Here is an 18502-nt window from a genome sequence, read left to right as displayed (position 1 = left end):
CATTATCTTATTTTCTCAGTCAGGATAATAGGCGAACCACTTGGCAAGAAGTGCTGAATAAAGAGGTGAATTTCACACTCACAGTAACAACAAAAGTACATACAAAGTGTCCAAAATCTACCTGTTAATTATATGCACAGCTCTTTTCATAAAGAAACCCAAGAGGAATATTTTACTTGCTGCCAACGTTAGGACAGAGGGGTTTCAACACCTGAAGTCAGACCCATGGGCAGGCTGACTGCTGTCATGTGTCAAGGGGATGATCCAAGATGTCGCATCAATGAAGGCCATCTTTCTCTGATAATTAGATGGGGAATGGGCTGAGGAAGGGCTCTAATCCATGGACCAGACACGGCGCCCCATGTTATCAATGGCACTGAATTCTCCAGATCACTTTGCCGCTCATCCCATGGAACAGAGGCAGAGGGCAGGGGCTGCATGTGAGTAAGACTGAGGCGGACAAGGGTCTGGAGGAAACGAAAGAGGTCCTTCTACCCTTGGAGGCAGCTCCATCTGGGGCAGGTCCTAGTGACTGAGGCATCCCCGGTCCACTAGAGTCTTGGAATTCTGTCGTGGTGTGAAACATCCCAGACCCAACTCCCATGCTGGTTCTTGGAGGGCTGGCCCTCTGCTAGGATTCCTGGGTCATTTCTGCTTAAAACCCATGGACTTGGCCCCGTGAAGTAGCGCCAGGAATAATCAAGTCTATGGGCCAGAGAAGCCAAACTCTACTCCTGACACCCAACCCGCCTCAAATGAGCTAGAATTAGAATTTGAACCGTACGAGGCGTCATCTGTCTTTTCTGTTCCTCTTCCCGGCTTCCCCTGAGACGCCACACGTCTCCTCAGGCCCTGAAATGAGCCCAAGTTTGTCACACTGAGAACCTCTCAGATGGGTCTGTTTACCCTGAACTCTCCCTCTCTGTGGATGACAGAGCTTTTGAAATTGTTAGCGTCCCGGGGTTGCAGATGCCCAAAGTATATACATCTTGCATGCAGGGTTTTGGTTCCTGACTGAATTACATTAATTCTATTCTTTCTATTTTCTCCCACCTATATTGGCAGTTTGGTAGTAATGAACTAGTCTATTCTGGAAAAGAAGGGGAAAAACTCCAATTACATGTGAGATTTTTAGATTGTGTTTATAAAATGATCCAGAAGTATTTTTCTCTTTTAATCGTTAAAGCACTTAATAATATTCTAAAAAAAAAAAAAAAAAAGGCCTAGAAAAGTTGGAAAGTAGCTCTTATGTTCTGAAAACAGTAATATTTTAAGCCCTAAACAAGCACATTATAGAAAGGGGTTTCCCAAAGTTTTATGCTTCAAGCCTTTTATTGTTTTCTCACTTTTCTTTTGCCAACTCAAATGTTGTTTAGAACTGATATTGGATAGCGAACAGCTGCAGGTCCTGGCTGAGTGTTTTCCTAGAAATACCACTTTGGGAAAGAATTTCCACCCTTTTCCCTCTCCCATGAGCCTTCAGAGTGGCTCAAACTTATTCTTCTCCAAGATCCTGGCCCAAAAGTTTATCAGGACAGTCGAGCGTCTGGGAAGCAATGCCAGGGTGGTATCTTTAGCTGTTGGTGAAAGGAGAGGCCACTTCTGATGTACCCAGAAGGTGAGTGAGGGTCTCCCCAACACGGCAGGAAAACCCTCATTTCCAATTCAGAAATAGGAGATAGTCTGTGTCTCATGGGAGGGTTCTCACGCAAAGGAGACCTTGGTGACACCCCATCTTGGGCTGGTTTGGCTTGTTTGTACAGCTACTTTGACAGCAGGTGGAAGACATAGATTCTGGAATAATTAGGCTCTGGATCACTCAGATCCTGCAAAGAAAATTCACGAGAGTCATCCTAGGCTCTTTCTAGACTATTAAGAGAATCGAGAATTCCTTAATTTGTGTGTTGTGTTTTTTTTTTCTTACAACTAGCACAGTCTTTCGTATTTGTTGAATTGAATAAAAGGAAAAACATTGAAAAGTGATAGGATTATAATAATATTATTGTGTTTAGTCACCTACTAAACTGCAATTTTATAGCAGCTGTTGAAAAGAAGCTCTAGAAATGTTTTCAAACACATGGACACCAAGGGGGAAAAGAGGGGGGGGGATGCATTGGGAGATTGGGATTGACATGTATACACTAATATGTATAAAATAGATAATAAGAACCTGTTGTATAAACATAAAATAAAATTCAAATAAAAAGATAGAAATGCTTTTTTTTAAAAAAAATAAATTTATTTATTTACTTTTGGCTGCTTTGGGTCTTCGTTGCTGCGCGCGGGCTTTCTCTAGTTGCAGCGAGCGGGGGCTACCCTTCGTTGCGGTGCGTGGGCTTCTCATTGCGGTGGCTTCTCTTGTTGCGGAGCACGGGCTCTAGGCGCGTGGGCTTCAGTAGTTGTGGCTTGCGGGCTTCAGTAATTGTGGCTTGCGGGCTCCAGAGCGCAAGCTCAGTAGCTGTGGCACACGGGCTTAGTTGCTCCGCGGCATGTGGGATCTTCCTGGACCGGGGCTCGAACCCATGTCCCCGGCATTGGCAGGCGGATTCTTAACCACTGTGTCACCAGGGAAGCCCAACAGAAATGTTTTGAACAGGGGCAGCAAGGTAAGCACACAGTCTTAAAAGTCATCCTGAAGGACAACACTTGCTTTTCGATGTTAGCTCTAGTACGTTTATTAGACACTCAGTCATGCTCTGTGCATTCAGAATCTGTGAATGTGTTTGTTGGGGCCAATTTACTCTGTATCAGGTGCTGTGCGTGTGATAATTTAATTCAATGTGGAGGTGTTTACCTGCATTTTTAGAGGCTTCATTCATATGCAACAGGCTCCAGAGGAAATGAGGTGATAGGACAGAGGTCCCACGAAAAAACTCCAGCGGGACCTCAGTTTAAAGAACAGAAGGCTGCAGATAAGGCGGCCATGGCGCAAGCACTGCAGCTGGTCTGAGGGAAAGGCATCCAGCTACTTAGAAAAGACTCAGCCCAAGGACTGGCACCAACCTCCCAGCATCCAGGCCGCCTCCCCTGCAACAGGACAGCAGGATGGCTGGGACGGAGGGGAGAATCCTGCACCTCGTCCAGAGTGGGATCCCCTGGCAGGACCCTCGGCTCGGTGGGGAGGGAGGCCTATCACAACAGGCAGCTGAGACAGAGAATCTGCAGGATGGGGGCGTGGCTCAGAGCTCATCGTTATAGGCCGCTGTCTTCGGGCAGGTGTGGCTGGGGTGAATGCACAGATGCCATGTTGAAACAGCAGCAGCAACTGAAGGAGGCATGGCCTCGGGCTTCAATGAGTTCACGGTCAGTGCGGGTAATGAGCCATTGTCAAGGAGCCTCACTGTGTCACCAGTGTGGACAGATAAGGGGCCTTCCTAAGGGTGGCATCCAACATTCTTCCTGCAGACTCGAGGGAGGATTCCTCTAGGAAGTGGCACTGGGCCTCCAGGAAGGAGGACAGCCTTACATAAGGGCGGATGCAATGAAAGAGCCTTAGGATTTCTAAGAAATTGTTTTACTGTTGCAAAATGAAGCTTTGCATGGTTACCACCATATTAAAATATCTGGGCTGCCTGGATTTTCCTCCCTGTTAGGTTAAATAGCAAAGCAAAGCCACCAAATACTTAACAGCTTTTGGTGAAGGCTGCAAGGCAGCAACAGATTTTAATTCCCTTTCCGGTAATATTTTTTTGGGAGCTAGGGCAGGTGTAACTAAGTACCACAAACTGAGCGGCTTAAACAACCAAAACTTATTCTGTAACAGTTCTAGAGCCTGGAAGTCCAAGATCAAGGTGTCTGTCCCAGCTTCCGGTGGCGGCCGGCAACCTTTGGTGGTTCTTGGTGGGCAGAAGCATCACCCTGATTTCTGCTTTCATCTTCACATGGTGTTCTCCCCATGGATATGTCTGTCTCCAAATTTCCCCTTTTCATAAGGACACCAGTCGTATTAGATCGGGGCCTATCCTGCTCCGGTATGACCTCATTTTATCTAATTACGTTTCCAATGACCCTATTTCCAAATAAGGCCAGATTCAGAGATACCGGGAGTTAGAACTTCAGTCAATGAATTTTTCGGGGACACAATTCAACCATAACAAAGACTCTCAAAGCAGTGACAGATTTACAAAAACTTACATGCTACTAATTGTATCTTGCAGATTTTTATTTCAATCACTTGCAACATCTCAATGACACTATGAAGTACCTTTTTACTGACCAGACTGGGCTGCTTTCTTTATTTACTATCATTATCTATCTCTTCCAGAGCAGAAATCTACAGAATAGCACAATATGCCAGAATCCACAGAACTGGCACCACTGAGACTCCAAGGGTCAAGGCGGAGGGAGGCTACTTCGCTATTTAATTTTATCTAGAAAAACCTAGACTGTTAACATTTACGTAATTTACAAAGCTGTTCTTTTTCATTATTTTCATATACTACTTAATGTTAGTTAAGATTATTTAACAAAACTGGCATTAATATTGATCATGAAAACAGGTCTTGCTGCTTCCAGCCCAGATCACTCTCTTGGGCTTCAGACCTACGTGTACAACGGCAAAACTCCACCTGGGTGTTACACAACCAATTAAAACTGGGATTGTACAAAGGCGTATCTGTCACCTCCCTGCCTGAGCTCTCATGTGTCACCAGGCAGCCAGCTGCCAGCATCATCCATCTCTTACTCCTTTATCCAGGCTTGTTATTATCCTGTTGGTCAGTCACTGGAATTTTTGAATCTGTAGCTTGGTGTCTTTCATCATTTAGGGGCAATGTTTAGCCACTGTCCCTTCACATACCGTCTGCCCTGTTCTCTCTCTGTCCTCCTCCTGGAGTTTGGTTAGACCTTCTCACTCCATCCTTCAGGTCCCTCCCCTTCCTTCCTAGTCCCCATCTCCTTGTGACGCTGTTCTCAGGAGACTTCTTTTGATTTATCTTTTAGCTCAGTGAGTCTCTCTTCATATGTGTCTAATGTTCTGTTAAACATGATCTTTGGGCTTCCCTGGTGGTGCGGTGGCTGGGAGTCCACCTGCCGATGCGGGGGACGTGGGTTCATGCCCCGGTCCAGGAGGATCCCGCATGCCGCAGAGCGGCTGGGCCCATGAGCCATGGCCGCTGAGCTTGTGCATCCGGAGCCTGTGCTCCACAACGGGAGAGGCCACAGCGGTGAGAGGCCCGCATACCGCAAAAAAACAAAAAAAACCATGATCTTTGAATTTTAAATTATTGTATTTTTTTCTTTAAGTTTCTTTTAAAATCTACAAGATTTTTTTTACTTTAGTTTTCTGCCTCTTTTAGGTATTTACAAAATTTAATTTTATATCTTTAAGCATGGTGTTATGGGTTGCATTGGAACCCTCCAAAAGATATAAGTCCTAACTTCCAGCACCTCAGAATGTGACCTTGTTTGGAAACAGAACCGATGCAGATGTAACTAGTTAAGGTGAGGTCATAATGGCATAGGGTGGGGCCCTAGTCCAACCTGACTGGTGTCTTTACAGGAAGAGGGACATGTAAGGACACACAGACACATGCACAGGAGGACGTCATGTGGCGATGAAGGCAGAGAATGGAAAGGTGCAACTGAAAGCTAAGGAATGCCGAAGATTGCCAGCAGACCACCAGAAGCCAGGAAGGGCAAGGAAGGACTCCCCTGACAGGCTCCAGAGGGAGCATGGCCCTGCCAACGCCCTCATTTCAGACATCCAGTTTCCAGTACTGTGAGATAATACATTCCTGTTGCTTTAGGCCTCCCAGCTTGTGGAATAGTCTGCCCACCATACCCACAGGTGGATGCAGACATCCACAGATTCAACCAGTTAAAAATATTCAGGCAATAAAAATTCAAGAAAGTTCGGAAAAGCAAGACTTGAATTTGTTGTGTACTGGGAACTGTTTATGTAGCATTTATACTGTCTTCGGTAATATAAGGAATCTAGAGATGACTGAAAGTATCTAGAGATGACTGAAAGTATATGGGAGGATGCATGCAGGTTATGTTCAAATACTATGCTGTTTTATATAAGGGACTGGAGCGTACACAGATTGTGGTGTCTGCAGCGGGTCCCGGGACCACTCTCCCGTGGATACCAAGGGATGACTGTATTTACGGCAGCCCTAAGAGACAAATACAGTAAGGATCCTTATTTTACAAAATGTGGTCAACAGCTTCCAAGCACGAAGCTCTTGCCAGTCTCTTTTTGCTATTCTTTCTGCTGACACTTGCTAGCGATACGTTTTCCTGTATGCTCATTTAGTCTGTCTACGAGTTGCTCATTTTCCTTGGGAGATTATCTGTAAGAATTTGAGACCTATGGTGAAGGTGCATTCTTTTAGAAAGGATTCACGTTTGCCATGGAACTAGGAGACGGGGAGGAGTTAACAGCACCAGCTGGGGACAACTTTAGAAAAATGCTCCAGGGCTGCAGATTCTTTCCGACCATCTCATTTTTACTGTAAAACTAAGGGTGAGCTCGTGGCTACAATCCCCAGGGGCGGTCCCCCGCCCCCAATCCCGTTCTGCTTAACATCAGGTCCGCCTCTGTTCTGTTTTCTTGCATTCTTTGCAGAGGTGGGGTGGACAGGTTTACTCCTGCTTCCCCGGGTGCTGCGGGTGGAGTCCTCTGGGGTCTCAGGGTTATGGAAGGAAGTCTCTCAGACTCTCCACCAGGTAGGGCCCTGGCCTCTGGCTCCTCCCCCCACCCACTGATGCCCGTGTTGTCCAGCTGTTTACCATCCCACTTGATGCACTTGGTTCCTGCCTCCACTTAGATTCAAGCCTGATGTCTTTTTATCATCTTATCATTACACTGATGCTGTTAAAGTGATTTTGAAATTATTTTACCCAGAATTTTTAGTTAAGTGGAAGAATCAACCCCAATACCAGACCAACCCCATCACTGGAACCTGCATGGCCAGTCAACCTGGTGCCGCTGACTCTCCCTCTCACACACCCTTGGCCCTGGGCTGATGTTCTAGTTCAGGCACCTGAGTCACCACGTAGTTTCTCCCCAGGTCTCCCTCCAACCTCACTCTGCACGGCTCTCCAGGGGCCTCTCAATAGCAGGCTAGTCTACTCCCGCGGGGGAAAGTCCAAATGCCTAAGCAGATGCTTTGGAGCTAGTTCCAGTGGGGTCTCCAGGGTTCCTGCCTTCCCTGGCTCTCTGCTGAATTACAGAGTGAATTTCCCATCCGTTCCATGGTCTCCTATTTACTGCACTAGCTTTCCACTGCCTGGAATGTAATTTCCTTCACTTCTAGTCTCTTTATTTTGAGGGAGGGACGAGAAGGCTCTTTTTAAATAAGTGAGGCATTTAGGTCTAGACAATCACTGAAAGTAGTTCTGGCTGTTCACTCCATCCAGGAGCCTTCCCCATGGGGCACTCTTGCCCGGTACCACCCAGGATCACCACGGAGGTGTCACGGCACTGTCCCTGCGTGTTGGGAAGTAGATCTACCTCATTAAGACTCTACCAACTTGTTAAGAACAGGGTCAGGTCTCTAACCTCATCCTTTACAGAGATGGACAGCACAGACCTCTACTTCTTCTACTGTTGGAATGGTATGGCTTCACTCATTTGGGTAGCAACCTGATCGCCAGATGATAGAGAAACAGCTTCTGGCTCTGTGTGTGCTAAACAAATGCTTAAAAGTATTTTTCACTGAGCGTGTGTGTGTGTGTGTGTGTGTGTGTGTGTGTGTGTGCGCGCGTGCATGCATGCACAGTAGGTGTTTAATGTCTGGTGTGGTCTTCTTTTGCACTAAAATTATAATGAAAGCATTCAGGGTTGTGTATTATCAGTATTGCTACTGATTTATGTCCTAACTTGCCTATCATTTGTATTAATGACTTTAATAACAACATGGATAATTTTGCCTGTTACCTGTTATGAGGCCAGCAGAGGGAGCAGGTGAGTAGTACAAGCAGATTTGATGTGTATTTTATAGGTATTATCCCTAGCAGCTTTTTGTTAATTTTTATTGTAGTCAAGCAAGACTTTCTGACCTATAAAATTAAAAAGGTCACTGAAAGATACATCAGGATTTTGGGGAAAGGTAAATAATATATATATTTTTTTCTGTAAATATTCTACTAGAATAGTTTTAGGGCTTTAAAAACTATTGTTGAAATTATTTTTCTTGAGGGAAACAGATGCCAGGAACTAGGCATCTCAATCCTGCTATAAACGTCCTCTCTTCACAGGCTTTGTACGGCTTACTTCCTTTCGTTTTTTCTTTTGTATCAGTCTTTCTTTGAATTTAGACCCCTTCCTTAAAATGAAACACTTTGGAAAGTACAGTTCATTATTAAAGGAGTACCAAAGAAATTGCTTGAGATAGGGGTTAAGAGGAAAACATAGAGCATATACACATGAGATTATTAGGAAAGACTTAAATCATCCGGTAGATACCATAATTAGATTCACGGAGGAACAAGAATGGCGGGGAGTATTTTTATACACTTGAATGCAAACATCACTTCCTTTTATGCATAACTATTTCTTATAATTCTTCAAAAATGACTTTTAGGGAAAAAAATGACTGTTAGTACAAATAACTCCATAATCAAGCCTAATTTCCCACAGGAAGATCTTTTATATCAAGTCAGTTGGACAGACAGGAATACCAAAAGGGGGTCATGTGCTTTTGCTTTTTTTTACTTCTTTGACATAAGCGATTTTATTTATGTTAACCTATAACCAAGAGAGATAATATATCTTAATGGAAATAACACACATGACATTTTTATCTCTCTTATTTTAAAAGGTTTCTCAATAATTAAGATAAAATTTTTATAAATTTAGATTACACAAAGATTAATCTAGATGGCATTAGGCCACTTTCAAGAGAAAATTCATTCTGAGAGGAATTTGGATGGTTCTTTAGTAGAATGGTTATGACAAAGAGACTAGACACATTTTTCACAAGCAGCAGGATTTGAATTCTCTACAACTTTGCTGAAATGAATTTAGGAACATTTAATATAAAATTATAACTCATAAGCCCAGCTCAAAATCTCTGATGACTAACACAATAGTGTTAGTCAAAGGAAAGATATTATTGACTTTTCGTTGGTCATGGGCAAAACAGTAATCACTGACATCAATCCACTGAAAGGGAATGTTTAGCATTTTTTTTTCTGTGTACGGGCAGAAAACAGGACACAGAATTACTGGCAAAAATATTATCAGGCTAATGCACTCATCTATTGTTTTAGAATTTCATCCACTGCCTTTTTAAAGTTATGACTTGTATCTTGACCTTTTAGGCATTTTTTTGATGGAAAGATAAAATAGTCCACAAAAATATTGGATGAAAATATTTAAAAATCAAACGGCATTTACGATAACTTCATGTTACCACGAGAAATATATAAACTAAAATATTCCCAAAAATTCAGGGAATTCATGATGAAATCTTAAAGAAAAATAGTAACTTGGATATTTCCCAAGTTTCTAGCAAATAAAAAGATTTTGGGCTTGTCAAAGTCCTTAAGGTTACATATTGTATACAATGTGGCTTTACAAAACAAACTTTCTTGAGCAGATGCTGTGCTGGTTCATGGCCGTACAAACTGTAAAAGATTCAGGAATCTTTTAGGTTTCCTTTAAAAAAACAAAACAAGACAAAACTGTCTTCTCTAAATGTCTTTCAGACATAATGTCACAATAAACACTCAGATAAGTTAGAATGAGTATTTGGTACCTTTTAAATTAAACTAACCTAAATAAGAATGACAGCCAATAACCTAAATAAGAATGACAAATAAAGATTTTTCTCCATATTAACTCTGATTCTTCCATCAATACTAACCCCTGACACGTATATTCCTATGGTTCCCTGTCAAACAGAAGTTACGCAGCTGCGAGAAGGAAGATAATTGTCCCAGATAAGGCGATGGTATCTAGGCCTCTGCCCTTTACTGCCCGGCACTTATTCTGTCTGCTCCGAGAATGAAAACACGAGGGTCATGCAGGGGAAATGGCTGTTTCCCAGGAAAGGAAATTGCCTGAAAACACATCTGGCAAAGGCTTTTTCTCCTCCTCTGGCAGGCAGACACTTATTTTAACAAAATATACATTTCCTCACCTCCTGTAAAGGTGAATTCTATGGAGCCAATGCCCTATTCTAAGTGGACGACAATTTTCCTCTAAATAGAACGGGCCAGCTATTTTATGGCAAACGCTATGTGTGTTTAATTGCAACTAGCACAGGGAACTGTGCTAACCTAGGCATCATACATCATTTCAGAAACTATGTATTCTCAGAGGTATATCACACTCTTGTAGCCAGCTACAACAGATGAAATTAAAGAGGCAAAGAAAGAAAAAAACTGTCAACGCCAGAAAATCAGAAAGGTGGCAAGAATGGATATATAAAGCACAACTAATGCAGTCAGACAAGAGGCTGGATTTCCAGAGATCCCGTCCTCAGGGAGTTCAATCTGACTTCAAGTCTGCACTGCTGTGTGCACTTCTGAGCGGACTATCCCGCTCACATATGCCACGGGTCCAGGACACTGAAGCGGGCATGTGGTGGCCCAGCTCAGGTGACCAAAGGCCACCAAAGGTCTGGCAGTGAAATGGGTTCTGTCTCCGGGGTGTGTGTTTGTGCAGCACAGAGGCGACAGCCAGCGTCTCCAAAGAAGGTTGATCTTTGCCATGGTAAAAGCGGGGTAAAGAAACCCACTGCTTTAAATTCTCCTTAAATCCATGAATGTAAACGAAAGGCACAAGCAAGTCTGACGGAATCCTTGTCATCTTGCCTCACGGAGCCGTGTTCCACGTCCATCGTAGGGGCAAGGCTTACCTTCCACGGCTACACGTGTGTGTTGATATTTACGCTTTTACTCTTTTTCCTGTTTTTACAGTAACTTTAAGGGGCTTTCTCTTTGGTACTGTTTTCAAATCCCACGGCTGGGGACTATCCTTCTCAGCCCGCCAGACTCAGGGTTTAATACCGGTTCCACACGGTCAGTAGCTCTGGGGAGAGGCCGCACCAACTCTTCTGCAGAACGGCTCCAGACGCCACCTGCGGTTCTTCAGGTTCAGCTCGACAAACATCAGAATGTAGTGGAAAGGGCTCTTCTGTGAATCACCACGGAGGGAGCCTGCTTTCGGAAGCTGAAATACTCGTTTTCCCTTTCCTTCCCCCCCCTTCCCTCCTCCCCCCCCTTCCCTCCTCCCTCCCCCCTTCGCCTTTCTTTCCTTTTCGCCCACTGCGGCTGCTGCTTCTTCCGCGCTCATTAATTGCCGCCCACAGTTCGGGAAAGAAAGGAGTAAGAATAACTTCTTCTTTAGCAACCATTTTATGTCCAGTGAACTTCCTAATGGTTTCCCCGTGCACTGCACACTAAGTTGTAAACATGTTGATCTAATTTAGCCAATTTTAAAGAGGCCGGAACAGGGAGGCAGATGAGTGAGATGCCGCTAAACCCCCGCCAGCCCCAGCCTGCCAGGGGCCTGCAGCCCCAAGTAGCCCGACGGGCTGAAAACGGCCAAAACCCAAGAGCGCCCCAGCCTCACCTCGTGGGGCATTTTGGCACTGAGGGCTCCTCCTACATCAACGCAGCACTTCCCAGAACTTCAGCCCGTGCCGGCCCTAGAGCTGGCCCCAATCACTGTCTCCAAGGCCTGCGGCCAGTGGTGACAGGACGGCGGTCACTGCGCTGCGTGATGGTGACCGGGCAGGTGTGAGACCGAGTCCGGGGACGTGCCCAGATGCGATGCAGAAAGACCCCGGCACAGAACGTCAATAGATGCGGGAGACCAGCGTGCCTCCCCAAGCACGTCCGAGTGGTGGCCCCGTCTTTTCCAATTAGCTACGGGCTTTCAACGGGGACAGTGACACGATGCTGGCTCCTCAGAAGGCAGGAACGCCCTCAGCCCCGCCTCCCCGGGCCAGCCGGTCCACCTGCATCGCCTCCTTCGTCCAGCCGTAGACGTATTCCGGTAGACACTGAGTATTAAACTGGCTCCCTGGAAAGAGCAGAAGCCACGCAGGCCTCCCCAAATCCTGTTCGGTGCTCCAGGCCTTGGGGGCTGCCCCACTCTGCACTGCTTTACAGTTAGCACCATATCTTGGTTTCTGGTTTCCAGGGCCACCCTTACACAGAGAGAGCCTCACAGGTGGCTCTGGGTGACCTGGAGCCTCCGGAAGGTTGGGGTCAGTTGGATGCCGTGATCCAGACAGAAGTGGACGCACGTCGGCATCTGACCTACATTTTGGGGGCCAGGACCAGTGGGAGATGCGTGGGCTTTCGCCACCCGTTAAGCCTTCTGTTCAACAGGGCACTGAAGCAGAGGGGCCTTCGTCCAAGTTCTCTGTAAGGCTGACCTCCTTCTTTCCGGGAACAGGGTCCCGTGGCCTTTTTGGTACCATCAAATGAAGATTTACCTCACGACGGCAAAGCGTCAAAGGAGAACTTGAGGCCGCGCGTGCTAAGGTGACTAAATGGGAGCCTCCGAAATTTCAGCCGATGACATACAGTACGGGGGAGAAAACAAACGTTATTAAGAAAATAAACGGCACCACACACAGCTGTTCGGCAGAGCTGTTTGGACAAAAAAAAAAAAAATTGGTTGGGCAGGAAGGCAGCTTTGGGGAAAGCTGTGATAATATTTCTCGTTTTATAGCCCCATCTGCTTTTAGCGGTCCTGTCAGCAAGTCACTGACGAAACTCAAGATTCTCTTTGAAACTGAACAGCTCTGAGAACCACAGTCAAGGCTGTGTTTAGCCTCCATCCCTAGGCCTGGATGGAAGTGGCCTGCAGCTGCTGGTTGCCTGGCGCTTAGGAAACAAACAAGTATGGGGGGCGGGCCCGTAACCGAGGTGGGGCGGTCTTCCCGCCCGTCTGCCCTCAGAGCCCCCGCTCTGCCCCCGTCTGGGGTCTCCCGCTGGTTCTCCACGTTGGCCACAGCGGGCTGGCGCACCTCCCCTGTGCTTCCTCAGTGACGCCTCGTTTCGGCCCCGTGCCCAGCCCTGACTACGGAGGCATCGGCTTGTGCTTGGGGCCCTGCCTGCGCTGGCCCTGCACAGGTGGGATGTGCACCCTGGGGTCAGTTCTCCTAGTGCATCTGCCTCGTCTTACAGTTTAGACCCAGATTCGAAGTGGCACCGTCTTTGTGGTCAAACGTTCCTGCCCCTTCCCTAAGTCCCTTTTCCTTGGCCTGTCTCACACTCCTCAACTCTTGAAGAAGCCGGGAGGTGCTCGAGACATGGGAGGCTCCCTGTTTACACCGGCTGTGCCTTGAGAGTGGCCTTGCAACCATGTCACAGCCCCTGGCGACTCCCTCTGGTTGGCCGACTACAGCCCGTGGTCCCTTTGGAACGGCCCGTGAGCTAAGAATGGTTTTCACATTTTTAAAAGGCTGACAAAAATCCAGACACTATTTCATGATGTCAAAATTATAATAAATTCAAATTTCAGTGTCCACGAATAAAACTCTGTTGGAACACAGCCACCTCCCATCGTTTGTGGACTGTCTCCAGCTGCTTTTACGCTATGACGGCAGACTCGAGTCGTTGTGACAGAGCCCGTGTGGCCCGCAAACCTGAAATATTTACTATCTGACCCTTTACAGAGAACGTCTGCCAAGCCCTGGGCTAGCTAGAGCCTCCCCCCAACTCCTGGGTAAGAATTCCCATTTAGGGGCTTCCCTGGTGGCGCAGTGGTTGAGAATCTGCCTGCCGATGCAGGGGACACGGGTTCAAGCCCTGGTCTGGGAGGATCCCACATGTCGCGGAGCAACTAGGCCCGTGAGCCACAACTACTGAGCCTGCGCGTCTGGAGCCTGTGCTACTCAACAAGAGAGGCCGCAATAGTGAGAGGCCGGCACACCGCGAAGAAGAGTGGCCCCCGCTTGCCACAAATGGAGATAGCCCTCGCACAGAAACGAAGACCCAACACAGCAAAAATAAATTAATTAATAAACTCCTACCCCCAGCACACACACGCAAAAATCCTATTACAAATCTGGAAAGAATACATCATCACATTTAGCACATAGATTATCCGGTGTCTATTAGTAGAGTATTTAAAAAAAAAAAAAAAGAATTCCCATTTAGGTGCCTCCAAAGAGCACTGCTCACCATACATCTGGCCTTGAGAGGATGGGTAAGGAACATCCTAGCCAACTGCCTGCAGGACCAGTGCCCTTGGAGGCGATGCTGCCTTCCTGCTGGGTGTTCTCACCACAGCCCGTTGGTGAGGGGGTCTCCCTCCCTCTATTTGCTTATCTATGTCTGACACTCTGTCATGTTCCCCAGTACCCAGAAGACAAGGAGTATTTGTGGTACACGCTCTTCCTGTGGCTTCTTTTTAAACCACCATATCTGCCTGGGAGGCAGATGGATGATTTTTAAAACCACATATGCAATACTAACGCCTAATACTATGCGCTTTCAAACAAGGGAGAAACTTAGAAGAAAAAAGGCGCACCCCATGTTTCTGCTTCATGTTCAGCCAGAGAATAACACAGTCATAATATCGGATGGTGCAAGAGCTGATTTTCATGTAATGGGAAGTGCTGATAAAGAAAGGCAAGTAGTATTCCTAAGTAACACGCGTTATTCCATATCATTATAACGCTAGAGGTGCTACAGAAAGAATCATCTCAGTTCACAAGTAGGGACATTGAGGCTTAGAGAAGTTAAGCATTTGCTTCAGATCTCAGTGAATCAGGGTTCTCACACTGGTCCCGTCTTCAAATCCTACATGCGTCCGCCTACAGTTAGCAGTCTGAACGAGTATATCTTCTTTAATTCGTTCCTTTAGTGGAAACCATGTGACAGAATCAGGTTCTAGCTTTCCTGAGCCGCTGAGCCCTTTGAGAGTCTGGGGAAGTCTACAAACCCCTTCTCAGAAAATGACACGGGCTGTTTTATTTGGAGATTAAATAACAGGATCTTGGGATAGATCAAATGACAATGTAGTGCTGAGTGCACGTAATAGCTTGAGATATCGTAATAAAAACATCTGCAATTCCTATTTGTGAGAAAGCCATAGCTATTGACCACTGTTGTTTCTGACCTATTCACAGCTAAAAGAAGGGCTATATTTCAGTGAGACTTCAGTGAAAAATAAAGATGTCTTTTCCTGTCAAAGTTCGTGGACCCCAGGAATTCTGTCCGGGGACCTTGGGTCAAGAACCCGTGCTCTGGAGGTAACCTCGGAGCCAGGCCGTGCACAGGAGGGACGTTTTTAAAGGTACAATTATTAGGTCTCTTGAAACAATTCACTATACAAATTTCAGTCATCCAAGAATTAAAATCATAAAGTCCCCTGAAATCTGATCTTGCACTATTAGACTGACCCTGGCTTTATGGATGGATGAGGTCCATCAGGTCGGTGCTGAACAGGCTGCCGCTGCCTGGAGAGAAACCTTGTGCACTGAGGCGTTAAGAGACCACCGCAAGGGCTCCAAGCCGTCCCCCCCGCCCCCGCCGGCCGCCTCCTTGCACAAGCTGGCTGGTGAGTGAGCACACTGTCAATCTTCGAAGCGTTAAGCTTTAGCCATTGAAGGAAGTACCCTGGAGGGTTTATGGAGCCACAGAATTGAAACAGAAAAATCCTGGGAGTTAATGCAACCCTTGAATTTGACAGATGAGGACTTTACAGCTTAACTAAAAAGAAGTGATTTGCCTGAGTCCAACACTGAGCGGGACTGATGTAATTGATCCTGGATAATGTGTTACAAAATGACGGGATTTGAGCAAATCCTGACCTAAGGAAGGAGAAGTTTAGGTATGCCTCTCTCAGCCTCCTCTTATTTAAATTCTGATTTCTCCGTGGATTATAATTTAGCGGGCCATTAATCAGTCCAGTACATTTTAAGTTTACTTTGAATACTGAAGTGGATATTTTGCTTAAAAGATGAAATGTCAGAGCTCAGAAACTGACTTTCCTAACGCGATTTAATAAAGCAAGAGGTTGCTGCTATCCCACTGTTTTAAGATGAAAGTTTTGCATACTTGGCTAATGGTTCACAAATCAAGTAATACCCACGAACCTGTTCTCCCTATGAAAAGGCAAAGCGTTTACCAGAGCGAGACCTCTTCCTCTTTGTTTGTAATAACAAAAATAAACCAAAGTCCTGACATATTTGTAGTATTTTTATTCCTAAAGGAAAAAACAGGAACTTTCATTGTACTTTAAAGTGATTGCCCCAGATATTTTACCAGCTTAGCACTGTAAAATCAGTTTCAGACACAAGAGACCGACAAGCTCTCTCTAGGAAATACTCAATTAGGGTGGTGCCTCTGAAATACCCAGGGGTCCTGTAACTGATCGCTTTTTCCCAGAGGGTTTCTGCAGCATACAGTCCTGGTTGGACAGTACACATCAGGCAGAGATTTTTCCTGTGGCCTGGCTAGTGACCCCCCTACAGGAAGATAACGGACAAGCCGGGAGGGCGGAGCAGCCAGCTACACATGTCTGGCTGCTGTTATCAACTTATCATATAAGGAAAGGAAAGTGATTGATTCGGATCCTGACACCGCAGAATCTGGGGGAAGAGAGACAAAGGAGCATTGAGGCTGATCTGTAAGGCGAATGCAGCCCTCACGAGGGAGGATTATTCTTCCTCCTGCGATCTGACAGTTTGCTGCGGGACCGGGGAGAAGACGGCACTAGAAATCAAGGTCACTGCTGGGAAAGGAGGGAAGAGGAGACTTTCACTGATGGACCCTGAGCCATGGCCGCAGAGCCCCGTGTCTGAGAGGGCAGCTTAGCGCCCGGGAGTCTCATGCGCCTTGAAGTTTGCTGAGCTGGTGGTTTATTACCGACAGAAAGAAAGAATGTGGCAGCTTGTTTTCTTTACTCTGAGCTGTGATCTGCTCCTAGCCGCAGCCTATAGCAACTTTCGGAAGAGCATGGACAGCATCGGGAAGAGGCAGTATCAGGTTCAGCACGGCTCCTGCAGCTACACGTTCCTCCTGCCGGAGATGGACAACTGCCGCTCGCCCTCCAGCGCCTACGTGCCCAACGCCGTGCAGCGGGATGCGCCGCTCGACTACGACGACTCCGTGCAGAGGCTCCAGCTGCTGGAGAACATCATGGAGAACAACACCCAGTGGCTCATGAAGGTAGGGAGCCACCACTCCCTCGTGCACAGCTCCGACCGGCTCGGGCTGAACAGCCAGTCTGGCGGGGCGGGAAGGGGGGCGATGAGCGCGGGAGAGAGCTGGTGGCTGACGCCTCTGAATGAGCTGCCACTTGCTGTAGTCTGTCCTGCCGCGTAAAGTGGTCGGGGGTGAAAAGTGACAAGGATTACTGGAAGGGAGTGCCAGGATCAATGGAGGGAAGTCTCTAAAGTCAGGACTCCTTATGCACGGAGGAAGCGCACTCCTCTGCACAACGTGTAGGCTGTTTTGTTTGTGCAAGTACTTTCAACTCGGTGATATCCTTTACCAGGGACGTTATAGAACCGGTTGCAGGCACGGGAGGGAAGCTGTGAGCAAGGGCAGAGACGGAGCCAGGAAAAACGTGACAATCACGTTAGTTACTGATCCATAAGGGATGGAGTGAAGTGCTTTACCAATTTCCTGAATTTATTTACTAAAATAGGCTGGGGCTCTTGGTAAACAAGAGGAAATTAAATAAAGCAGACCTTCCATCTCTCAGAACCTGGGGGGCTTTATCCCGAGGGTTTGTCATTTGTCTGTAGGGGTGGGTTTTCCAAGCGTCCGAGGGGATTGGGCGCTGCGGCCCCTTCAGTTCCACCACGGGCTTTGAAGGTGACCCCTCGTGGGGCAGGCGTGCAGGGCATTTTGCTGCAGTTACGCCGTGACAAGACGGTCGTGTTCGCAGGGTTACCACGATCCCACTGTTGCAGGCTTTTTATAGAGAGTTTAACTCAAATAGGACACTGAAAGCTCAGTTTTGCTTTTACAAGCCATCGTTTTCACACGTAAAGCTATTTATACAAACCCCCAAATCACCCTGGAATTTTGCTTGATGTGGACTCGATATATTCTGCAGGAGGTTTAGACAAATTGCAAGAAATAGATTAATCATTAACTATTACAATGACATCACATCACAGCGCTTACACAGCAGAGAACGTGACGGTTTAAAGCCATATAGGAACTTTAACAACAAGCTGATTCCCCTCATTCAAAACTTTGCCCCTGTCTTTCATTTCACCATAAACCTTCTGTCAGGACACCTTATCTTAATCTCAGAATAGATCTTGGCTCCGAATCTGTGTTTCTCATTAGCTCTCCTACCTTCAGAGAGGAAATGACCAAGTTATTACTCTGGTCCTGAGCTGAGATGAATGAAAGCCCTCGGCACTGCATTCAGTATAACAAGAGGGGTCGCTTCAAATCAAAGAACAGAAAACAACAAATGCGCATCAAAAAGACTCGCCCTGTGATATGAAACTCATCAGTCGTATCTGTAAGCACTATCCCTTCTGAGCAAATTCTCCAGTAATTTCTTTCTTTTCCTAAGAAGTCCCCTGTGGTGCTTTTAAAAATCTCCTAAAATTCATAGATGTGC

The 18502-nt window shown here is 46.4% G+C and overlaps 2 protein-coding genes across 4 annotated transcripts in view; one reads left to right on the top strand and one right to left on the bottom strand.

The window, feature by feature from the left end:
- MCPH1 (microcephalin 1) overlaps positions 1–18502 on the bottom strand; it is a 226189-nt gene that overhangs the window by 54521 nt on the left and 153166 nt on the right. The window lies entirely within an intron of this gene.
- The window catches only part of ANGPT2 (angiopoietin 2), a 56298-nt gene continuing 54090 nt past the window's right edge, over positions 16295–18502 (top strand). The window contains exon 1 of one of the 3 annotated variants that reach the window (XM_060136234.1): positions 16295–17085. In XM_060136234.1, the coding sequence (XP_059992217.1) occupies positions 16798–17085 (288 nt within the window). In that variant the 5' untranslated portion in view covers positions 16295–16797. The remainder of the gene's footprint in view (positions 17086–18502) is intronic. The other 2 variants (XM_060136232.1, XM_060136233.1) reach the window with 2 other exon arrangements.

The sequence above is a fragment of the Lagenorhynchus albirostris genome, chromosome 21, assembly GCF_949774975.1.
Source record: "Lagenorhynchus albirostris chromosome 21, mLagAlb1.1, whole genome shotgun sequence".
NCBI classification, from domain to species: domain Eukaryota; kingdom Metazoa; phylum Chordata; class Mammalia; order Artiodactyla; family Delphinidae; genus Lagenorhynchus; species Lagenorhynchus albirostris.
Note: the sequence above shows the minus strand (reverse complement) of the source record. Positions and strands in the feature narration are given on the sequence as shown.